General features: G+C 36.0%; 2 protein-coding genes across 4 annotated transcripts in view; both read right to left on the bottom strand.

Annotated features, from left to right (window-relative positions):
- LOC107582762 (inactive ubiquitin carboxyl-terminal hydrolase 54-like) overlaps window positions 1-15,368 on the bottom strand; it is a 187,014-nt gene extending 171,646 nt beyond the window's left edge. For all 3 annotated transcript variants that reach the window (XM_016268753.1, XM_016268750.1, XM_016268752.1), the window contains exon 1: window positions 15,296-15,368. The gene's annotated coding sequence lies outside the window, so the exon portion shown is untranslated. The remainder of the gene's footprint in view (window positions 1-15,295) is intronic.
- Window positions 15,369-17,290: 1,922 nt separating this feature from the next.
- Window positions 17,291-23,357, bottom strand: LOC107582765 (myozenin-1-like). Its single transcript, XM_016268759.1, has 6 exons — window positions 23,154-23,357; window positions 21,718-21,814; window positions 18,413-18,582; window positions 17,966-18,050; window positions 17,668-17,842; window positions 17,291-17,551 (listed from the first exon to the last, which is right to left on the bottom strand). The coding sequence occupies exons 2-6, from the start codon at window positions 21,803-21,805 to the stop codon at window positions 17,317-17,319; spliced, it is 753 nt and encodes a 250-aa protein (XP_016124245.1). The 5' UTR covers window positions 21,806-21,814; window positions 23,154-23,357; the 3' UTR covers window positions 17,291-17,316.
- Window positions 23,358-24,704: the final 1,347 nt, after the last annotated feature.

Below are 24,704 nucleotides of genomic sequence, written 5' to 3'. Positions count from 1 at the left end.
CAATCTTTATGCTAAGTATCTATCATTTTGACGATAGTGGTCCTGACAGAAATTAAGCTTTAGCGTTAGTTCTGGCAGGTCACGTGAGTCAAGCTTGCATCAGCTGATTCTCAGCTGATCGCATCTACCTATAGGAATACAACACCTATCGCGGCATTCCAATATAAGCTCTATTCATTATTATTCAGCAGCTTTTCAGCCTGCTCCGGAGCAAATTACCCTCCTCCATCCCCAGCTCCTCCTTTCGCCACAGTCAGGACTTGGCTTTCTTATATTCCTTGCTAATCAGACTCCTTTATCTTGAATAAAGTGTTACACTTAAATATCATTAAGTACATTAATGATATCTGCCTTGTTCTGTTCTGTTAACCCTAGGGGGGTTATTATTGCTGCTCTCCCTGCTCATTCATGACAGGCTGCATGGATGGGCAGAGAGGTTTTTGCCCAGAACAGAACCATACCACCAAACCAAACTTTATGTTAAGTATCTATCATTTTGACGTTAGTGGTCCAGACAGAACTAATAAAAAACTAATCCAGCCAACACTGAGATCATTCTGCACGTGTACGAGCCTGAGTGACTTCGCGTGAGAAAAAGTGCCATCTTGTCAAGTTCACGAGTCAGGTAAGTGTCACTAAATAAATGTTATTTTTTAGACTAAAGTTATCGACAAAAACATACAGCATATCCGATGTTTTTGAGTGGATATTTAGAAGTGTTTTATAAGTTGTGTGTCCGAAGAAAAATTCATATTTAGGCTATGTTAAATGTACTGAATTTGTACTTTGACTGAATTTATCAATACTTGTATATTAAAAAAAAGGTGTAAACATATTATTTAAAACGTATGTATTTGTACACAAACATACAACATATATAAAAACATCGAATAAGCGTTGTATGAATATGTCTGAGGGAAATTAGCTGTTTAAGTGAAGGGAACATGGTCTTCTCATTTAATCCATAAAACACTTAATGTCAATAGATGTGTTACTATAATGAATTTTATTTTAGGTTTAATTTTGGCGTGTTCTATGATATTTTTGTGTTTCCGTGACGTTAAAATATATGAAGAGATCGCGTGGTCTTTCTCTTTTATAAGCCAATGCTTTCTACGACGAAGCATGTAATGTAAACCACAGTAATACGCTTATTTGAAGTTAAAAGTCGACATTAAACGTGACTAACAACCAGGCTCTTTTCAAACGGGGCGGATTACACGGCGTTCTGGTCTCGTGAAGGCGCTTCGGAGAAGAGTTTGTCGTTCCCAACGAGAATAAACAACTGAATTCTTTCACAAGGCTGGTATCAAAGCAGACTGCGTCTCAGTCAGTTCCCTAGGTAGTGAATCACTAGATCGTGCACACGAGTCCCTGCACTGGTAAAGAGACCATGGCTTAGTAAACATTGGGACAATTGATCAATCAATTTGTAAAACGTCACCACTGGTATTTATCAACAACAGGCAGGCATATTTTGATATTATTTTAATGCTGTTTAAGGTAGACTTATAATATGAAATGGTCATGTTCTGTTACAAATCCTTGCAACTACTGAACAGTCAACATCAATGCTCCCTGTGTTGTGCGATGGATTGAGATTTTTTTTTGTGGGCCAAAAAAATTTGCAACTTCTGTTTCTTCACAAATTTCATGAACTGGTATTAAAAGGCATCATTTCATTTTTTGAGATAAATTGTACTTTATTTCTCCATCAGGGTGTGGCCAAAGGTTTCATTGGTGCTTTCTCATCATTGCACATTTTCAGATGCTGGCCAGTCAAACACTGCCAAGGCTCCAAACACTGCCATGTGATCAGACCACTCCACTGCAACTACATAGTGTGTGTCTACTTTCAACACTAAGACTTAAGGTAATATGTGTAAAAGTTTAGAGTGTTTACTACAATTAAAATGTGCTTTATTGTTCTCAGTGGCATCTACGCTAGTCTCATTCTTATTCCGAGGTCACCATAACCACCAGATCCAGTCTGTATCCAGATCAGATGGTGGATCAGGACCTAGAGATGACATCTACAGCCCTGAATGTCAGCGGAGACCAGGACAACTAGATATAGCCCAGAGACAGATCCCCTCCGAAGACCTCATCACCTAGACAGACATCGGGACAAGACCACAGGAACCAGACCAGTTCTCTGCACAATCTGACCTGTGTTGCAGCCTGCAATTAAACTGCTGGATTCATCTGGCCAGAGAAGAACGATGGAGTTTTGGTTCCTTCGAAACACGATTTTTCTGTTTAATACTCTAAAGCTGCTTTGACACAATCTGTAGTGTAAAAAGCACTATATAAATACAGTGACTGGACTTTACTTGACTGAGTTCAGTTGAACTGTAACACCTGGTTCATTTATTTTTTTCTGACTTCTGCCTCATTTTAAAGATGTAATTTTGAACAGTAGTAATATTTGTAAATGTTTGTTTGCAAACATGTCTAACTTGTTTAGTCTTTTTTAAGTTCATTAAACAAATGTTTAAAATAAATTTTGCAGTTGTATTACAAATGTAATGTTTGACAACTGGAGCACTTTAAAGGGATAGTTCACCCCAAAATTTTAATTTGCTGTTATTTTATTGACCCTCAGGCCATCCCAGATGTCACTTTTTTTTTTTCAGTGATTTTTATCTGAAACGGTGATCCTTGGCGATTCATACACTGCACATCTGTGGCTGCCGGTTTTTGATTGTTTAGCTTCATAAGGCCTCAATGTGTCCTCAGGAGCCTTTGGTAATTTGGTCTCGTCTGTATGTTTATTTGACTCTCAAAAGACGGCAGCCAGAGACGTGCAGTTTATGAATTGCAATGTTTTCAAAGACAATGTTTTCACCTAAAAATGTCCTTTACTGTTCAATTGAAGAAAAAAAGTTTACATATTGGATGGCTTGAGGGTGAGTCAATTAACAGCAAATTTTCATTTTTGGGTGAACTATCCCTTTAAGCCTGCATGTTTAGTCTATATGACAAATGTTATAAATGCAGATAGTTATTAAATAAAGGCTATTATGTGTTCTAATGTGTGTGTTTTAGTGATTGATAGACACCAGGTAACTCAATATAAAATATAATAACTAGTTCCACAACAATTTCTTATGATGGCCAAATAATAAATCTTAGTTGACGTAACATATGAAACACATGGAGTGAATGGTTCAATTTTAATTTACACAATTTGCTGTAGTTTTCTAAATGTTTGACCAATTAAATAATTTTAGTTGAATGGACTATAAAAGTATTTCAGTAAAGGTTGAGCCAACTAAAAAATAACAATTCAGGCAACACTTTGAAGACAGAAACTGACTGAACATAAAATGTCTGTGGAACTTGTTACTAAATAATTAGTTGAAACGGCTTGAAATTGTTTACAGTGTAGGGTGGAATTTTAATATAGCAATTTTATCATTCATGCAACCATAGATCATGGCTGTTACATTGACAACATGAATTTGATTCCCAAAAAAACGTATGAACTGATTAAAAAACGTATATGGATGCAAAGATAAGCCGATAATTATTTTCATATTATATTATATGTTAAAAAAATAAACACACATAAAAATAGGAGAAATAAGCAAGTGAAATTAAATATTTAATATTAACCAATACTGAAATTAAAATGAAAGAGCAAATTAATACATTTTGATGAAAGATTACAGAATCATTTTTATAATTTTTATTGAACTATTTAAATTTTTTAATCAAAGTAAGACCAGGAATATGCATTCAGAAGAAAAGAGGCTCAATTTTGATTTCACATTGACATTAATGAATTAAAGCTGGAAGAAAAAAAATCTATGGAATCATGTCCTGATGTCCAACTGTGTAGCTGGTAACATTTAAAAAGTGAAATCATATCAGCTTCATTTTGCGTTCACTCCATGGCATATCTGCCACACTGCTCATTTTCTTATATTACACAAATTGATTTTGTCTAAAGTGATCCAGTCAATATGTTTGCTGTTTCTGTGAGTTCATACATCCCACCTGCACTTAATCAATAATCTGCTCATGCATATAATGAGAAAAAAAATTTCATTAAAGTGCAAATGTTCCCTGTGTGTAATTTCCTCTCTTCCTGCATTTGGCCCATTAGAGAGACTGCGCCGACCAAAGAGGTGCACACACAATTACATGAGCATTGACCCTCACTGGCTTCACAGGGGAGCCCACCATCACGTGTGCATGCGAAGGAGAGGAAGGGAAAAATACTTTCTAATAAAATGCTCGCTGTAGCAGAAAGTACACCGGCGAACAGCTGACTGTGCTCTGATTTGCCTTAATAAATGCATAAGGAGAGAAATTAAAACAATTAACTTCACACATAATGCCATCAGCGATACTCACAGCAGAAAACAAAATTTTTTTGGTCTCCAGTGACATCAACTTTTCTTTATGAATGCCTCATCAAACTGACGAGTCATGCACAGAGTTAGCTCATTCTGACAAACACAAATAATTTAATACTAAATTATATTTTTTGTAATTATATATTTAATATATTAAAGGTGACATCGAATGCCCATTTTCCACAAGTTGGTATGATTCTTTAGGGTCTTCATGAAATATCTGTAACATGCTTTGGTTAAAATTCCTCAATGATTGTGTAAAACAACACCCTTTTTACTAAGGGTGCTCCGATTGATAACAACACCCTTACCTTGTCAAAAACGGCTCTGTTCAGTGACTCATTTCGGTGCCCGTCTCTTTAAATGATAATGAGCTACTCACCCCACCCCTCTCTTCTGTGGGGCATGTTGACAAGACACATGAATTGCTGCTTGGACTCCGTATATGGCTTGGATGTGGTCTTATTAAAATAGCTAGCTATCTACATAGAAACTGGATGCAAATTGAAACAGCTTGCTGGATGACAGAGTTTCTCAGACAGCCCATAACAAACTGGCTGTGTGTTTTCTTTTCAGCTTTTCTGAGGTGGCATGCAAGCCAGAAACCTAACTATATGCAAAAAAAAAAAACTATATTAAAATACTTGTATATTAATTCAAGCTACCTAAGATATAGATATCTTGTTTCTTCATCTGAACAAATTTGGAGAAAATCACTCACCAAAGGATCCTCTGCAGTGAATGGGTGCCATCAGAATGAGAGTCTAAACAGTTTATATTAACATCAGAATAATCCACAAGTAATCCACACAACTTTAATCCAGTAACGTTTTGTGAAGTGAAAAGCTGTGTGCTTGTATGGAACATCAAGAAATTTTTAAACTTCAAACGAGTACTCTATTCATAATATTGCTTTCTCCATTGAAAAAAATAATCTCGCCTGAATCAGGAGAGAAATATGCACATATCAAGCACTGTTTAGATGCAAAACTGTCCAAAACAGTTCTAAACAAATAAGTCAGTGAATTTTGATGTGGGAAGACAGCAGGCGATGTACTTTCACTAGAGGAAGCATTATTATGGATTATGGACTGATATTTTTGCCAGAAGCAACAGTTTAAAGTTAAAACGCCTTAATGATGCATTTGTTTCTTACAAACATCAAGTTTTTCACTTCACAATACATTTATTGATGGACTGGAGTCGTGTGGACTGCTTGTGGATTATTGTGATGTTTTTATCAGCTGTTTGAACTCTTATTCTGACGGCACCCAGCAAGTTATGATACATTTCTCCAAATCTGTTGAAGAAACCACTGAAGAAAAAATTCATCTTTATCTGATGACCTGATGGCTAGTAAATGTTCAGCAAACTATTCCTTTTACACAATAATCATTTTAACACTGTTAAATCTTTAGCAGATCTCCATTTTTTATTATTGCACTGTGCACATTAAATGTTGTAATGACTTTTTTAATTTATTTTATTTAGGCACAACAGTATAACATTTTAATATCTGCTATTTATTAGATATCAGCCTTAACATGAAAATAATTACTGGCCTATCAGTATCAGACAGAGATGAACACCTATTCTCCTAGTTTTCGATCAATAAAAAATCTTTACACCATTTTGATTGGACAAAAATTCACGGTTTGTGCAAATTAGAGGTTTCTTAAGGCTGAAGGTCACACTGAACAGACTGTGCTCCTACAGCTTCATTTTCATTCAAGTCAAATAAAAAATAGCGTCTACTCTGACTAAGGTCTATTCCTGGAGTAATCAAACAGGACACTTGCTCTGAACTTTGGTACAACATATATAGTGCCGTGATCTGATGACAGACAACAGTCATTTTGGCCATACCTCACCAGCAGTGAACACGAGTGTCTTCAAGCCACCTGCATCTGCTCATGGGAATAAGAATATGGATTGAGTGGGAGTGACACAGGTTACCATGTCAACACAGTGATAGTGAGAGAGTCATTAGAAAGGCAGTCTCAGTGGGTGGCATCTACACCTCCAGCAGAATGGCACATTCAGCATCACCTCTCATTGAGCTCACTGCATCTCTGCTCAGTTCCCTAGAAAACCACTCCAAGGTGCAGTGAGATGCCTCAAATGAAGACTTTCTGGACTGGATAGTAGGGGTGGCTATTTCGGTCATTTTTGTCTGCTTTGCGCTTTTGGGTAATTGTTCATATGTGAACATGATGTGTCACATGTCAGTGTTTTTTCAGCCTCTTGTGCCATGAGAACTGCATTAAGACATCAGCATGTCAATTTAAAAATAGTTCAAGATATTAAAAAATATAGGTTTTTAATGGCCAGCGCAGATATCAGCATCTAGAAAACAGTGTAGATATAATGCAGATATTTGCAAATATTACAATTTTGGCTGATACCAATCAGCTGATAATTATTATGGACGATAACCAATAAACAACCTATTTAAAATATTTTATTATTGTGTACATGAATTTTAAATAAAACTAAAAGAAAAAAAAAATTTAATTTAGGCATTATAATGTACAGTATAAAAAAATTAATATTTATTTTTAGGTTTGCTAAAGATTACATTTAAAAGGATAATTCAAAAGTATTTTTGTAAAAGACTAACTTTAAGTAAACATTAGATTACAGCAAAGGTAATGGAAATGTACGTGAAAAAGGAATGCAGAGTTAAATATGCAACATCAACAGATATCCATTAATAGATAAATGATTCATTAATTAATAAAAAGAAAAGGAATAAAATCATTAACACTTTACAATAATGTCATTTGTGGATATAATTAGTTAATGTGTTAGCTATAGCAATGAGCAATGTTTTTTACAGCATTTATAAATCTTTGATTAACATTAGTTAATAAAAATACAGTTGTTCATTGTTTGCCCATGTTAATTCACAGTGCATTAACTAATGTTAACGATACAAATTTTGATTATAAAAAAATATATTAATATTTTGAAATTAACATTAACAAGGATTAATAAATGATTAGGGCTCGACAGTGCGAGTATTTCACTCGCATTTGCTGACTAAAAATAGATGTGTGCGAACTGGAACCGTGAAGGAGACGCGCTGAATGAAAGCGCACATTCGGCACTAGAGGGCGCTGACAGAGGCAGAAATGCAGCCGTTACCCAGGTAACCTAGTATGGTTAAAAAAAGTATGCCAAAGATTCCCGGATGGTCTACTACTTCTGGTTAGAATTCAAAGTGCAGATCGATGCACATTCTAACGGCTAATACTGCCCATAACACATTGCGCGGTGGAAGAGGATTTAATTAGAACTACAAACATGCATTAAAAGTGTTAAAAAACTACAAACATGGCGGATATATGCGACCAATGCACAGGTAGATAAACGGATTTGAGTGATAAATAATCAATGTCTAACCTGATGAAAAAATATTAATTTAATGTTATCCACGTTATATTTCATCTGCAGCAACACTGTGAACTTTTATAATGATACGATTGGTCATTAACTTTTAAATGCATCATTATGCAAACACATGAGCAGAGTTCTCAGCATGATAGACCTGCGACTAGCAGATCAAAGTACCTCTTAATTTCTCTCCAATATGGTAGGAAATCAAATTAAACTAAATGTGGTTTGATGTTAACTGTGATAAGATGATTGACAGGGCAGTTTAAACAGTGACAGAATGCACGTAACTAAGCAACAGAGCGTCCATTAAAGAAGCAGCTATGACGAAGTAGTATGTCCCGAAGCTTGCTTACTATTCTTCTACATACTCAAAAGAATGTACATTTTCTTCACAAAAAGAGTACATAGTTTTAGGGCATAGTATAATAAGTAGGCGAATTGGGATGCAGCATCTATAGAATACCCAAGACGTTTCACTCGTACTGCAACAATTAGCTATTGCACACTGTTAGTTAATGTTAACCTACTTTAACTAAAGTTAACTTAAGGGACCTTATTGTAAAGTGTTAACCAATCATATACCGTGATAAAAGCTTCAACGACTATTGTGAAAATTTGATACCGTCACATACTTAATCTACATACAATTTAATAGGACTATAAATAATCACATAAATAGCCTATTAAATATTCTGAAGCAAAATTATTTAAAAATAGCTGTGCCATATGACGATATAAATCGGATGGACGAAATAAAGTCTATCGTTTAATGGTGAAACATATCACTTCCTGTTTGCTCTGCTTTGTGGCATGTACACTACTGCTCAAAAGTTTGTAGTCAGTAAGATTTTTCTTTCTGAAAAGAGAATACTTCTATTTAGCAAGGATGCATTAAATTAATCAAAATTGACTTAAGACATTTGTTACAAAAGATTTCTATATCAAATACATGATTTCTATTCTAAGAATCCTGAAAAAAATATCAGTTTTCACAAAAATATTGAAATACACACACACAAAAAAAATCAATATATGCATTGATAAAAATAAAAGTTTTTGAAAACGAAATTAGCATATCTGAATGATTTCTGAAGGGTCATGTGACACTGAAGTCTGGACAAATGGCTGCTTAAAACTCAGGAATAAAATGTCATCTTAAAATATATTAGGGCTGTGCGATATGACGATATATATAGGATGGACGAAATAAAAAGTCTATCGTTTCATATTATGCTCTATCGTTTATTTCGTGGTGTCACAAAATACATTGTTTACGGTAATACTTTTTCATAATTTGGATGACTGCGATCTTTACATGCCACCACGGGGCGTGAAGGGGAGACAGAACCAGGTGGAGAACGAGCAGCCAGGACAAAACGAGGAGCTTCTTCCTAAACGAGGGACTACATCTGTAGCATGGACACGCGTTTTTAAGCACTGCAGTTTTAAAACAACCGATTTTAAGCCGTTGAAACACAAACATCAGAGCTATATGCTGTTTCTGAGTGAGAAGAGCGTGCATTTTTTGCCGCTTTATTGGCTTAGTTTGAACGATTACATAAACACACTTATATGCGTCAGAATCCCCATCATTGCAAGTATCCTCATAAACAGTATTAGGGCTGCAGTAACAGTAAGTAACAGTATTAGGGCTGCACGATAAATCGCATGCGATATTTAATGCGCATCTTGCCAGTAAAGCCGGTTCTGTAATCAGCTGTAAATCTCCATCAAGTGCGTGCTTTCACATGGAGCAGCATTTACTACACAGAGCCGTTGTTCACTGACAAGCTGCGCAAAAATTTACTCAGTTCATTTTCATTCAAACATTTACTCAAAATTCAATTTACTCAAAAAAATTAAATTGGTTACCATCCACTGACAAAGCAGTCTGTCAAACTGCTATGTCAATTAAATTTTGAAGTGACAAACTGTGGAGATAAACACCAATCGGCTAAGTGGACAAACATTCCTGTCCCCTATAGCAGATATAAATGGCTAATGCTCCTGTAGCTTATGATCAGCATCCAAACCACATACAGCGGAGTCACACCATCTCTGGTGTCCTGTAGTGAACCACAAACCAAAAGCCCAAGCCAGAATGCTGTGGTAAAAACATGATCCACTCCAGGCTCAACAGGAGAGAGATGATGAGAGCTATGAGGACACATCTTACACAACACAGCCCTGTATGAGAGTACTGATCGTGTCCATTTCTCTCACTCTCACTCTTCTCTCACATTCTCTCTCGCTCTCTCCTTCAAAACTTGATATAGGAGGCAGAATGTGGTTTCCCTGTAAGTGGGTTATATGTGGAGTTTCAAATAGACATAGCCGACAATGGGGAAGACCCAAGTTCATTCTCCCCGCTGTCTTCAACGCTCTCAAACTTCTCTGCAAAGCAAGCATGTCAAGACAAACTATGGGAACACTATTATTACTTCATGAATATAACCAAAGCAATTTAGCTCTCCTGACTCTGGTTCAATTACATGTCTGGTGAAGAGGTGACTCCCATTGTTTCTGAAACGGCCCCTTCTGACAATGTATTAAAACTCTCCCCTGGGCAAAATGAAGAACTGCTTCATGTTCACATATGACCATAAATTATTCTAGTCTGATTGAAAGTTTTGCACACAGAGCTTATGACAGTGATACCACTATAAGGACATATCATGATATGCTGTTATATAATGCCATCACTGGCTGAAAATGTATTTAAATGAATTACATTTTGAATATTTTTTTAATAATTTTAATCATTCCAGCTTCAGCATTAGCATATTTTGAAATGTAGTAACAAAGTAATTATATGTAATGGAAAACATATTTTTCATCAATCACACAGTGATTGATGGCCTTTTCCCTATTTTTAACATATCCTATGCAAGGTTTTTCCAGTATTCATTTTTACAATAAACATCCAAATAAACTTTCTGGCCATCAAAGCAATGTAATAATATTTGAACCACATTTTCCTTTAATATATGAGTATGTCTTCATCTTATGTTTATGATAAACATTAAATGTATTTTGCAACTGAATTGCTCAGTGCAAAGAGCTAAATCTGTACTACAACCTATTTATATTCTACCAAGAATTTCAGACAGTGGTAGTCTGTGGAAACTTTCACATCCAAGCACTCAGAATTGATGGTAATTTTGCCTTAAATTCCTAACTAGCCCTACACATATCAGGTATTAATTCAGTTAAAGGGGTGGTTGACTTTTTTTTTCTAGGCTTGATTGTGTTTATGGGGTGCAATCTAACATGTGTACATTTTTTAATCTAACATTTTTCCACATAATTTACCTTTATTCTACACCGCTCTGTAGGCCTGTCGCAATAATCAATACATCGACTTATCGTTAGGGATGCACGATATATCGGCCACCATATCGGTATCGGCCGATAAATGCTCATTTTTTCTGTTATCGGTATCGGCCTGATAAGAAAATTTGGCCGATATCTTAAAGCCGATAAATAATGCATTATTTCCTTCAGAGACACTTCAGATGCGCGCTGTTCGTTTGCAGCCTTTTGTGCAATTGTACGTTGTAATATTGTGTTTATTTGATGTATATCTGATGTATCTCATATAGAATGCGTTTGGTAAAGTTAAAAGAGCGCTTCAGTTTACCGGTGATCATCTTTAGCTCAGCACACGCAGCTCAAACAGCAGTGCACAACATTAATAACTATGATTGGGAATGTCGTGTATATAACATTCTAATGAGAACATTATTATAATAAAACGTTGTGAATTCTTTGGGTTTAGTTGCTGTGTTTCAGCGCGTTGATATGGGAAGAGCGCATCCACAACAGGATCACACATTCTGACTATAGCACGCAATAACTGCATCATTTTGTACATATATAAGTTGTATTATTATGTTTATGTTGTATTAATATTAATCTCAGGATGCATTTCCTTGAGTTAAATAAGCTGCCAGCAAACGCTTCAGTTTACCGTGTTCATTCAGCTCTTCAGCTTCAGCACGTGCAGCTCAACGGCTGCTATTTAAAACAGTGGTATTGATTTGTTACTTTTTCAAAATCATTGATATATTATTAATAACAACAACCACTTGTATTTTTCTCTTATTATTTTCATCAACAATATGGTTTAGTAATTAAAATCATTTAATTATTGTCCGTGCAGAGGCTATTCCGTTTTATTGATCTATGGCACAATCATTTTGATTCTTTACACGTGTAATGATGTCCAGTGACTTGTTTGCATTATTTATGCATTATTTTATTTATTTTTAAGACTTTTTTATGGTAATGGAAGAGTAAAAATATTTTTAAAACGTACACCGTTCAAACTAGGCTGCTTATGTTGAAGTGTTTGGGATGTGGCTTTTAATGATGAGACCTTTTTTGTAATCAGGCTCTCAAAAAGTATATAATTTGGATATAGATTTATCGGCCAACATATCGGTTATCGGCTTTCAAAAATAAAGAGTAATCGGTATCGGCCAAAATTTTCATATCGGTGCATCCCTACTTATCGTGCAATATATGTACATGACCTCAATCATTTTTGGTGACGCAATATATCACCCATTATATTTACTTAAAAACTAATGTCACCATGTTTGTACATTCCACTTGTGCCTGTGTCTTTTGCAGCTTCTCGTACATAACATGGTGTAGTCATGAGGTGCTAGTTCAAATTTTTAAAAATGCTTCTACAAAAAAAGTTTCATCTACAGATATAATCTTGTTTAGGGATCTGTGTGTTTGTGCATACGGACATCTGACTGCTAAGTAGTGATTTGTTTTAGGGGTGTACTAGAACAGGCTCTCATACTAGGTTGTTTGAAAAACACATTATTTTTCACATATTTTACATTATTACAACACCTCTCTACCCAGTCTGGCATGAACGGCTCGAATAGTTCCTGTATCAAATGAAGGCCTGCCTTCTGAAATACGAAATGTGCTGTGATTGGTTAGCTGGGCCAGTGTGTTTTGTGATTGGTTAGCTGGGCCAGTGTGTGCTGTGATTGGCAGCACTCGGCACCTGGTCGGGAAATGTCATGTCCCTTACTTTTTCTTTTATTTATGGAACACAGGTTTCAAAAAAAATATTAAGCAGCACAACAGTTTCAACACTGATAATAAATCAGAATAAGAATGATTTATAAAAGGATCATGTGACACTGAGGACTGGAGTAATGATGCTGAAAATTCAGTGCTGCGTCACAGAAATAAATTATATTTTAAAGTATAATAAGATAGGAAACCAATATTAGAAATTGCAATAATATTTAACAATATTACAGTTTTTTCTGTATTTCTGATCAAATAAATACAACATTGATGAGCATAAGAGACTTTTTAAAAAAACATTACAAATCTAAAAGATATACCTCTGTGTGTGTATATATATATATATTTTCCTTTTCTGAAGTTGGCAACCCTACTCCCCTTCACGCCCCGTGGTGGCGTGTAAAGATCGCAGTCATCCAAATGAAGAAAAAGTATTACCGTAAACAATGTTGCAACACCACGAAATAAACGATAGAGCATAATATGAAACTATAGACTTTTTATTTTGTCCATCCGATATGTATCATCATATCGCACAGCCCTAAGTGAGTGCAATCTAAAAGCAACTCTATGGCCAATCTGCACACTTCTCCCCTTTAACAACCAAACCAAACCAAACCAAACACCACCCAGCATTTCCACTCAGCCTCAGAGAACAAAATATAATCACACAAGCTGATAAAAATCCAATCTTTTCCAAACTCCCACCCCCAGCTGTAAAAGCTTGTTCTTGGACATTCTTGGAGAGTAGGTTAAAACAGCTTTACTATCACGTTGTGTAAGAAAACCTGAGCCGCATGATGAAATCAGTCAGAAAGGTTACACCGCAACAAAGAGCCCCTCATTTTATTTTCCCAGGCTTTTACCAACACGCCACACATGCACTTCTTTCTGTGGAGCGCGGAGCGCCTGTTGACTGATGACCCCCATGAGGGCCACTCATGTAGTGCATAAAAGCACAGAGCCCCCTAATGGGCCTGAGCAGCTCTTCTCAGGGACAGCCATCATTGACAAAATTATACATGTTTAAAGTGGACAACTGCCAACCAAACAGAAACTAAAGGAACTATCGTTCAGCATTAGTGGAGTTTAACCATTTTAAAATAGTAGAAGTAATTACAGTCAAATCTGAAATCAGACATCACTGCTAATCTCACAGCAAACATGATGCATGCAACATTACCAAACCAACCAATGTGCATCACATATACAAACGCAAAAACACCAAGCAACTTTTAATGCATTTTGTCTAAATCACAGTAAATCGACCCCGCACTGAACCCAAAAGTTCTCTGATAATAGGCATGTTATGATGAGTAGGGATTTAGAATACTAAATTACATAAAATGATCATTTACAAAATAACATTCACTGGAATTTCATAATCTCACAAGATTTATGCAGTTAAGCCAGGATAGGACAGCATTAAAAAAATAAAACACAAACCAAAACTAATGTTGCAACTAAATGAAAACTCATGCATTTGTTCTTACGCACCATTTGTAATGGAACATACTGGACGTCACCGGTGTCTCAAAACTCATAGGCACGTGCAGCATTTTTGGACTTTATAGGTGTGTTCTGTGTCAGCTGAATTGGTGCTTTTGAATACTACATATGCATATGATGCCCAAAAATGCTGTCTAATAGGTCCACTGCACTTACACAGTGATGAAATGAATTTAAAGGAACAGTTCACCCAAAAGTGTAAATTCTTGCATTTACTCATGTTGTTCCAAACCTGTACGACTTTTGTTCCTCTGTGGAAATATAGGCTGTCATACAGGCTAATATTCTGCCTAACATCTCCTTTTGTTTTCCACAGAAGAAAGAAAGTCATGGGAGTTTGAAGCAACAAGAGGGTTTAGCATGAATCATTGATAACTGTCCTTTTAATCACTTAAATGCAACCACAAAACTAAATCAATTTCGACCATGTGCTGTCCTCTTCAGTGAGCCAATGAAAACTGCAGAATATAATTTGAGATCAATCAACACATATTGCTTTAGATTTGGTCACATATGCATGTGACCAAATCTAAAGACAGAATAAAAGCTTAAAATAGCAATAAAAAACTCAAACTTGAACTTCATGCATTAATTATTGAACATCCGCTTAAAAGGTAAAGAACTGTCACATGAAGTATTACATGTGCACAACCAGTCTGAAATAATGATTCTGCAGATTCAAGATGCCGAGAATGACCACGCCAAATGCAACGTTATCTACAAATATACTTGTAAAAAGGGACATACGTTCTGAATGGTCCCAGTTGAGCATCCTTGACTTAAGACGGGGAGACGCATCCGCACGCGCTGATGTTAAGCATTTTCCCCATCACATTAAACATCTGGAATGCAAGCTTGCTGGAATTCACCAAGTTACACTTATACAGAATAGATGTTTACATGTTCGGATTTGCACATATATCTAATTTCGTTCCGTTAATTAAGTTTAAAGAGTGCTAACTCACCTTACAGTTCGTACACAGATGCAGTCAGTCTCGCGTCCTGCCCGAGCTCAACTCAACCCGGGAGAAATCTTGACCGCACATTCCCAAATTTCCACCAGCGCCGCAGCCAATACATGAAGATCTCGCGATAGCGAAGATCTCTGTACATACAGTTCTCGCGATAACGGGGTTCCCCCTCGTATTGAGGACCGATTTGCTACCATCTGCTGGAGCTAGTTGGTACTGTACGTCAGAATGCCATTACGTAACCGGTTTTGGTTTGTGTAGAGAGGCGTGAATTCTGAATAAAGCATCTTAATGTGTTCGCAATCTAACATTGTGTAATTTTACAAAACATTGTGTAACATTGTACAATCTAACATTGTGTAATAATCACACAAAAAGAGTGGCTGATGGTCTATAACTGGCACTTTCCACGAACTGAGTAGAAGTATGTCTTAAAGTGGAAGTGAAGCAGTCAGGCAAGTTTGCATTATTTAGTAAAGTGATTTCCACTTTAATTAAAAAATATATAACAAACACGATTAATGTAACCATTTTAAAGAAAAAGGGATGTTTTGTTATAGCTTTTGGAGCAAGGGCGCTGCCATCTTGCAGTACCACAGCGTGTGACGTCACGGGGTTGGTTCGTTCCGTTGGCCAGTGCGGTACTATAAGCATTTCTTTACTTTCTGAACACATAAATGTTATTTTAACACATCAATATTTTGGTTTTCACCATAATCTGGATGAATATTCAACATAAATATCTATATCAATATCTGTATCACATCATCTAGGCGTGATTTAAACAATGATGATGTTAATGGCTGTTTTGACGAGTATCCACTTAAATTTGATTTGTTACCGACCCGTTCTTCACCCCAAACCAGAGCAGGTTCATGACTTCTTCCACCTGTAACGGCAGTAGGCCTACTGCTCGGTCCCAATTGCTCTTATTATGGGCTCAACGGTCCTTTCAAGTTCGTCTACCTCCATTTAAACAAGCGTGTGTACAAAGAAAAAAGTATATATTACTGCACTGGCCAACAGAACGAACCAACCCCGTGACGTCACACACTGTGGGACAGCAAGATGGCGGCACCTTTGTTCTAAAAGCTATAACAAGCATTCTTTTTCCTTTAAAATGGTTTCAGTAATCATGTTTGTTATATATTTTTAATTAAAGTGGAGATCGCTTTACTAAATAATGAAAACTTGACTGACTGCTTCACTTCCACTTTAAAACTCACGTTTTAACATTTTGTAAATGTTAAAACAATTTTAAAGTACATTTTGTACATTTTCATCAGTGAAAGGACGTGTTTATTATCAAATACAATTATTGTTTTCATTCCAAAAGCATTGTTGCACATTTAGACTAAATTAAGCTATCCCTCAGTATTTCCATTTCAAATGAGCAACTTTTCATGCTTTGGTAATTTTACGTTAGAAAAAATGTATTTAATATATATGTATTTTTTAATGTATTATTTGTTTTTTGTTTGTTTGAGTAATGTAACATCATTTGAACTCTATTTGTGGAAAATTCCAGCTCTTAAGAATGTGAGGATCAGCTGCTGAACAAAGATGAAAAATATTATTAATAAAGTACACAGACAGATTGCTTCCTTATATAAGAAACCAGACCATATTATGTTTATGGATAAATGTTTATTTTAGTGCTAGATAATTTTTGCTTATTATTTAGTGTATATACGTATGTTTATCATAAATATCAGTGCAGTCAATTAGGCATAATGTGTCTGGTAACAAATGAACCAGCTAATCACAGTATGCAGTGATGGGTTTCCAAAGTAAACAGCACACAAAACAATATGGGAGAAAAGGCAAAGATGATTCCATTCTCTTGCAAATATGAATCAGTCATATTTTTTTGGGTGTGAGCGCATAAGGTCCCTTTTTGGTGGTTTGTGTATGTGCTTACACATGTGTACTTGGCCTTCACGTTTGAGCATGTATGTTGTTTTTTGTGTATATTTTTACATGTCTGTGTTGTTCACATATGATGGGCAGGTTTCTTAAAGGTCGTCAGTCTCTCCATCAAAGGGGATGTTTTCCAGCTCCATGTGGATGTGGCTGTGCTCCTCATTGCACGTCCAGCCGATCGGAGTGCGGTTGAAAGAAGGCCGACAGCAAAGGTTATTCTGCAACACAGACATTTGCTGTGGCTCCTCATCGGCCACCTTGATCTCTGGGGGCTCAAAGGTGACAAGACGAGAGGCCTTCTCAAATCCTCCAAAAGGTAGAGCCATTCTTTTGGACACAAAGAACAAGAAGTTGATCAGGTAAAGCATGACTGAGTAGCTTCTGTGTAAAATTTGTTTCTTTTTTACTCATAAGTTGGGATTTTGAAAAAATGATATTAGTACCTGTTGAAACTCTTGTACTTGGGAAGTTCCTTGTGAACTTGAGGCCCCGGCATTTTCAACTTCATGGTTTCTTTAAGCTCCTCATCATCTTTCATAGCACGTTCCCATGGTGATACATATGTTTTAACATACTCACGTTGTCTCCTTTCCTTCTCTGCCTCAGCATTTACTTCCTCTACCATAGAAGAACAGAAAAGCAAAAATCTAAATATTAGTTGCGAAACATTAATTCCATGGATGCTTTGCCTGCTGTAATAAATATTACATGTTGCATAAACTCGTCTAAGGTGAGATTTACCTTGAGGTGGCTCTGGTTTGGGAGATGGTTCAGGTGAAGCAGCCATTTCACATCCCAGAGAAGGAGCCAGGTTCTGGAGGTTTAGCTACAAAGGCATGAGGAACAAAAAGAAGATCATTATGTTATACTGTATACTGTTCATTTAACATTGCTTTAACTTGAGAAGTATGTAATGATATGTGATATTCTCATATAACAAAATCATTTCTCACAACTTAAATTAATACTTCACTTGCTTATATGATAAGCAGCCATGCAATAAGTAGTATAATGGTGTTCATTATTGCAAAACAAATCCTTTTAGCTTTATAAAAGACCCTTTAGCTGCGTGCTGGAGTCTTGGTTCCACCGTCAGATTTTATTTTGTCATCCTGATATCATGGAATCACACTATAAACCTGTATTTCCTATCAAAGCTTTTGCTTTTCTCATGCCTCTTTTACTGACCAGGTTCTCGTCACTGATGATGAATTTCTCCACCCTCTGCTGTCTCATCTTGAACATTTTGGAGCCCTTGTTCTTCATGAGGGACAGCTCCTCTAACATCACATCTTTAGGGGCTTTGATTTTGGTCCCCAAGTCCAGTTCAGTAGCTTCAGCATTCTCATCTTGCTGGTCTGGTCAAGATAAATGTTGTTGGAAAGGGAAAAGGAAAATTCAGTGAGAATCAACACGATGTCCCTTTAAAGTCATTAAACTGATTTAGAAATGTAGATGGAATTGACAGCACTAAATATTTCCTAGTGTCTAAAAGAAGCATGAAAACAACTCTTTCACAGGTTTTATCTATTATATAGGACAGAAACCCTGCCCTCTTTCAGTTTAATTATATTCCTTCTCAACTTTAATATCAGCTATTAAACCTGGAGTCAAGCCACATCCGACACCAAAGAGAAGGATGCTGTGCTGAGCACTGCTTGCATTACCTTGTTAATCAGATCCTTGGCCCAGCTTCAGCAGTATGTGTGTGTGTGTGTGTGTGTGTGTGTGTGAGTGAGCTTTGGGAATTGCAAAAAAATAAAGAATCTTATTTATAAGTTATACAGAGCAAATTGAGGGCCATGATTAACCTTTGACAGCTGTGCAAATATTCAGACCAGCAGCGACCTTGCTTTCAAGCAAATAGTTCAATAAACAAATACTAAATATTGAGTAGCATACATCTTAGACACACTATTGTTAGTTACTCTCTTTGTGTATTTTTGCTCCACCATTGAAAAAGTTCCAACTAGAGTCCAAGAAAAATCTGCTTATGTGTGTCACAGAGCAACACAATAATGAATGAATGAGTGTTTTTGAACAAATTGGTAGAATAAATGATTCAATGACTCACTCATAAAGACAGTGACTGCGTCTGAGATGGTACTACTTTTAAATAAATAATTTCTTTGTGACCGTTAAAAGGTATGTAGTATGAATGTGTATAGAATTAATGTGTTCCAGATGTACTACATCCACCATTGTCATGTGACCTACAGTGTCAGTTAGTTGCATTATAGTTCAGTGTTATAGTTGTGTCGCTTCACTGCCATTCACTACTCCTCTCCCTTGGCATCATAGCCTATAGGATAGTAAAGTGTCCATTGGATGCACATTTCAGAATCTCGCTGGAAGTAGTATGTCATCTGGGTTTTTTCCTTTTATTACAAATTTGGACATTCTACTCTTTTTACACACTGTTTTTTTCTGAATATGCATATTCAGATGCGGCCTATAAATCCTGACATACTATTCTTTTCACAAATTGTATTTCACCTAGTATAGAGTAGAGAAGTATGCATGTTTGGACACAGGAAGTCACAGTGTTTTAATTCAGTTGAATTAATGATTCAATGACTCACTCATAAAACTTGTCGCCACCTGGTGGCATATCGATGTAACCTGTAGAAAGAGTCACTGCAAATCCACTAAAACAACAGTCAAACAAACAACAGTCTGTCTAGGATGCACAAACATGGATGGTGGATACAAACAATAAAAATCTAATTTGAAGACTATACGTGTTTATATAGTCAGTTTTAACACATTATGAAAAACACTGTATATTTGTCTCAATATGTGTGTGCGTGACAATCTGCAGAAACAGACTGAAGTGAAATTATTTGAAGTTAAGCGGCTTGAAATCTCTGCTGAACAGCTCTTCATATTGGCAATCATTTTGCTGTTAATTTATTTGGCTCTGAAACGCTAACCGCAAGAATGTTGTTCTGTAAACAAACTGCCCATTATGAGCACACTGCCAAGCAGATGAAGTGGGAGAATCTAGTACACTAAACATGCCTTCACACACAGACAAATGAATACACGGCACCTAATAACTGAGCTGCTCATTAGAGGAGAGCTGTGAAGTCACACAGTTTGACAATGTCTTTGAGATTTAGCTCTATTTAGCAGAATAATTGGCCAGCTACATACTGCATAGGCTAACCACTCATGACACTGGTCTTCATATGACTGAGTTATTTTTTCTATCAAAGTTGGGATGAGTAATTGCATCGCAACAGCTCCTCAAACTGTGGGAATTGATAGCCCATGACTCCAACACAAACAAGAACATTATAACATGCTGGTCTAGTTCAAATGTGACATTTCACTGAATCTAATGACAGCATTATAAAACAATTCAAACAAAAGTGAGACCCAGCCACTCATTAAAGTCGGTTGCAATATAGCTGTGCGCAGTGTTGGGGAAAGTTACTTTTAAAAGTAATGCATTACATTATCGCGTTACTCCATAAAAAAGTAACTAATTACGTTACTTAGTTACTTTTTATGGAAAGTAATGCATTACGTTACTTTTGCGTTACTTTTTAAATCTGGACAGGGCTTGCTTGTTTGTTTTTAAAATAAAAAACCTTTTCACACCAAAAGTGAAATGAATAAGCCTCGGGCTGAAGGGAAAGTAAATTTATGTCCGTACAGTAGAATGCAGAAGAAGACATTTCAACACACTTTAGCAATAAAAAAAGACACACAAATGTTTGTCTAGAGTAATTTTTGCTTATTGGTATGGTTGAACCGGATCATTGAAGGTCAGAAGCAAAGACATTGGTTAATAGAATGCGGGATTAAATACATAAAGGATATTTGTGTTGTTTAACATTTAATTATTGCAGGTTTGCGGTCATATTCTGAGTTACATTATTTTTATTCATTTTGAGGAATACTGAATCTGTGTTTTTTTTGTGTGTGAGTGAGATAAATTAATGCATATTCATTTTGATTTTAGAAATACAGTAACATCTTCTGATTTCTCTCAACATGGGGACAGTAGAGCTGTCAATCAACTTGGAAAAAAAGTAACTTGCGTTACTTATTTGAAAAAGTAACTCAGATATTCTCTTGTAAATTAAAAAGTAATGCGTTACTTTACTAGTTACTTGAAAAAAGTAATCTGATTACGTAACTCGCGTTACTTGTAATGTGTCACCCCCAACACTGGCTGTGCGTATATGCCAAGCGTGTACATTCTCTCTATTTAAGGCTGTGCTTCAACATACAGTACCAATAAATTAAGTGTCCTTCAGTGAGGATTTACGCTTTGAGGAGAGCCTGGAGGTTGTTTGACATATCAGGCTCTGACTCTTTATGTTTACACCGGACACCAATGAGGGTTTTGGTAATTAAGTGTGACATTTACCACACTCATCTGTTCATTACAGGATATTACAAGTGAGCGTTCAACCAGTGTTTTATGGTGTGTGTATTTCTACTACATATGTGTACGTGTGACACAAAGAGACGCCACTGACCATGTTGTGAGATGTTTGAGAAGTCTGTGATGATTTTCGAAGGCTTCTTCCTCTTGTTGGTTGGAGCAGGTGTTCCAGAGACAGGCATCGCTGCAATCTGAGGGAGGAAATTAAATCTGAAATAAACTGGTAGGGAAAGATGGGAAAAGATGCCATGTGCATTTACTGATCAGTTGTAATATATTTAGGTGTGAGTTTTGCACAATCATACATCACCCAAAATAATATTATAAGGAATCAGAATGATAAAAAAAATAAAAGGGTAAACCTAGCCTAAAATATATTAAATGCATCTGATATCATTTTTAATGATCTGTAAAATTTGTAATAATCTTGTGATTTTCAAGTCTTATTTCTCAACTAATTCAAATAATTATTACATTAGATTAACTAAAAAGACTAACAACAACATGCCACTAGGGGCCTCCTGCCCCAATTCAGAGGGGCTCATTTTAGCCCAGGAGTCTCACTTTAACTTTTCACTTCAATAGAAACGCATCAATCAATAATAATATTTATTACATAACATAAATGCTTTTAACCCTACATAACATAACTGTGGTGGAAGAGGGACATCTTGTGTATATTCCCTATTCTCACACTACAATGTTTAGGTTTGTTTAATATTTTTTATTATCTTTAGATTTGTGTGTGTGTGTTATTTAATTTTTTCGGTCTGTTTTTGACATCTAAAGTATTTAGATCAAGTAAAACCAGGAGGACAGTAACAGCAACAGTCAGCTTTGTATTTTTCTAGAATGGCTTTCTATTCTTGATTTTTTTTTTTTTGACTGAATATTTAAAGTGTCTCATTAATTCTAACATTTACAACATAAAATGCATATTTAAATTATGGTCAATTGGTAAAACTTTAAATTCCAACACAGACACCGGTCTCTTGTTGCAAAGTGGGGTATTTTTGTTTTAGCAAACTAAATAAATCCACCGTGTTCAACTGGTCAGCAAATTCTTCAAATGTCCTGCCGAAGCATTGCAATGGTAAGCTTGAAGTAGTCTGAACGCCATATTGAACACATTTCTACATTTGAACTTACCAAAAAAGTAAACAAATGAATAATAATAATCCAGCAAAGGACCTCAGAGTTAACTCATTAAAAATGATATAAATTCATTTAAGTAGGAGAATGTGAGTTTTTTTTTTATTTGTGTTGATATATAATTAATTTATAAATTTACATGTTTACGTGAAGACGATCCAGAGCTATGTCAGTGTTTATTAGACCTGTGTGATTTATGATATGCAGCTAGAGGCAGCTCTATCCAAGAACAACATACATTTTTACAGTTTGCAAACAATAAATCATCTCGACATACTCTAACCCCTCAGTACCAGCCTGTCCAGATTAAGAGCTCATTATAACATTTTATCACCCTGTGCAATCAGAAAAGCCAAACAGCACAATGATTCCTCTTACCTGTGACCAAAGAATCAATGTTTCAGAAAACAAATCAAATCACTGTTTGAATCAAAGGTTCGCTGGAGAACTGTTGAGGTTAATCCTGTTTCTTAGAGTTGGCTAGGATTCCACCAACTACTGCTCTCTTCAACATCCCAGGAAGAGTGAAATCCTAGCAGCGTTTAGGACAGGAGGTCTTTGGGGAGTGGGGAGGGGGTGTAGTTCAGTGTGTTACAGACAGCACAGGGACAGACCGAGCTGATGGTGAGGAGATACCATTCTTGCAGACATTTTTTGGTCTAAATATAGAGCAACGAAGAGCAAGGCGTTTCCAGAGAGGACCAGTAAAAAGATGAATTAAGTCCCTATATCTTATTTCAGTCACTTACCCTCAGTGTTTTTCATATGTTTGTGATTGTGTATTGCCATTTTTAACCGAATACTGAATGACGTTCATAAACATGAAATGAACTGTTCTTGAACATTGCACTTTCAACTTATTTTTAAACATATTTGCGCAATTTAATTACACTTTGACTTTCACAAACGTTTAGGTAAAATACTGAAAATATTGTTCCCGTTCTGATTAAAATATTTCAGTAACATTGCAGCAGTTCGTATAATGTTTACTTTGTCAACAATATTTACCAATATTGTACATTTATTGTAATATTGTATTGTGTATGTTGCACAGCAAGTGTTGTATCACACTATTACACTATTTGTTTTATTTCAATGGAAATAATGGTTAAAATCATACCCTTTTGTTCTAAATTCATAAAACGGAATTGTTGCTATTGTGCTTCAATATATTTTTTGTGGTTCCCACTTTGAGAAGCAGACTTGTATATAGCCTATTTGACAGACATCCAGAATGAAGGCATATTGCTTGAGATTATTTACAGTTTAGAGCCTGCAGTGTAAACTTTAATATGCACATGCAAAAAAGAGTTCCAGTCTATCACAATGAATCCGTTGAATGTCAAAAAAACTAAAAATAAACAGTGTACCTCTTTTAAGGAAGCGCATACAACAGAACTTACTTGAAGCAACATTTCACAAATCGCAGGATCAGGAAGTGCATATCCATGTGTTTTCCTTATAACCACATTGCTTAAAACAGGCTGTAGGCCTATTTAGTTGGTCCCGAACCGGACAGAGACCCTGAGAGGAGCACCTGCAGTACTGTGTATCACCAGCAGGGGCATCTAAAGGGTGAAAGAATGTGGCTCATGACGGAAATACAGACTTGTGGCTAAAGTTAGCACCTACTATCTTGTGACATATGATGGTGGGGTATAGACCAGAGGGTCAGAAGGCAGTTCACCTTATGAGTGGAGGTAAGATTACACTGCCAAAGCTAAGCTGTGTAAAGTTATTCATAACAGTAGAACTTAAATCCTACCTCTGAAAACCGACCTCTTGAATATAGGCATGACGATTCATTTTTGCATATATATATATATATATATATGTTTGTACATGATAAACATAAAAGTATTACTTGTTATGTGCACTCTGTGGCAAGTTGTGTAACCAGACAAGCCTTTCATTCAGTGTGGTAAACTC

The sequence above is a fragment of the Sinocyclocheilus grahami genome, unplaced genomic scaffold (assembly GCF_001515645.1).
Source record: "Sinocyclocheilus grahami isolate Dianchi unplaced genomic scaffold, SAMN03320097.WGS_v1.1 scaffold47.1, whole genome shotgun sequence".
Taxonomy (NCBI): Eukaryota; Metazoa; Chordata; class Actinopteri; order Cypriniformes; family Cyprinidae; genus Sinocyclocheilus; species Sinocyclocheilus grahami.
The sequence above is the reverse complement of the archived record's forward strand: the minus strand, read 5'-3'. Positions and strand labels throughout refer to the sequence as shown.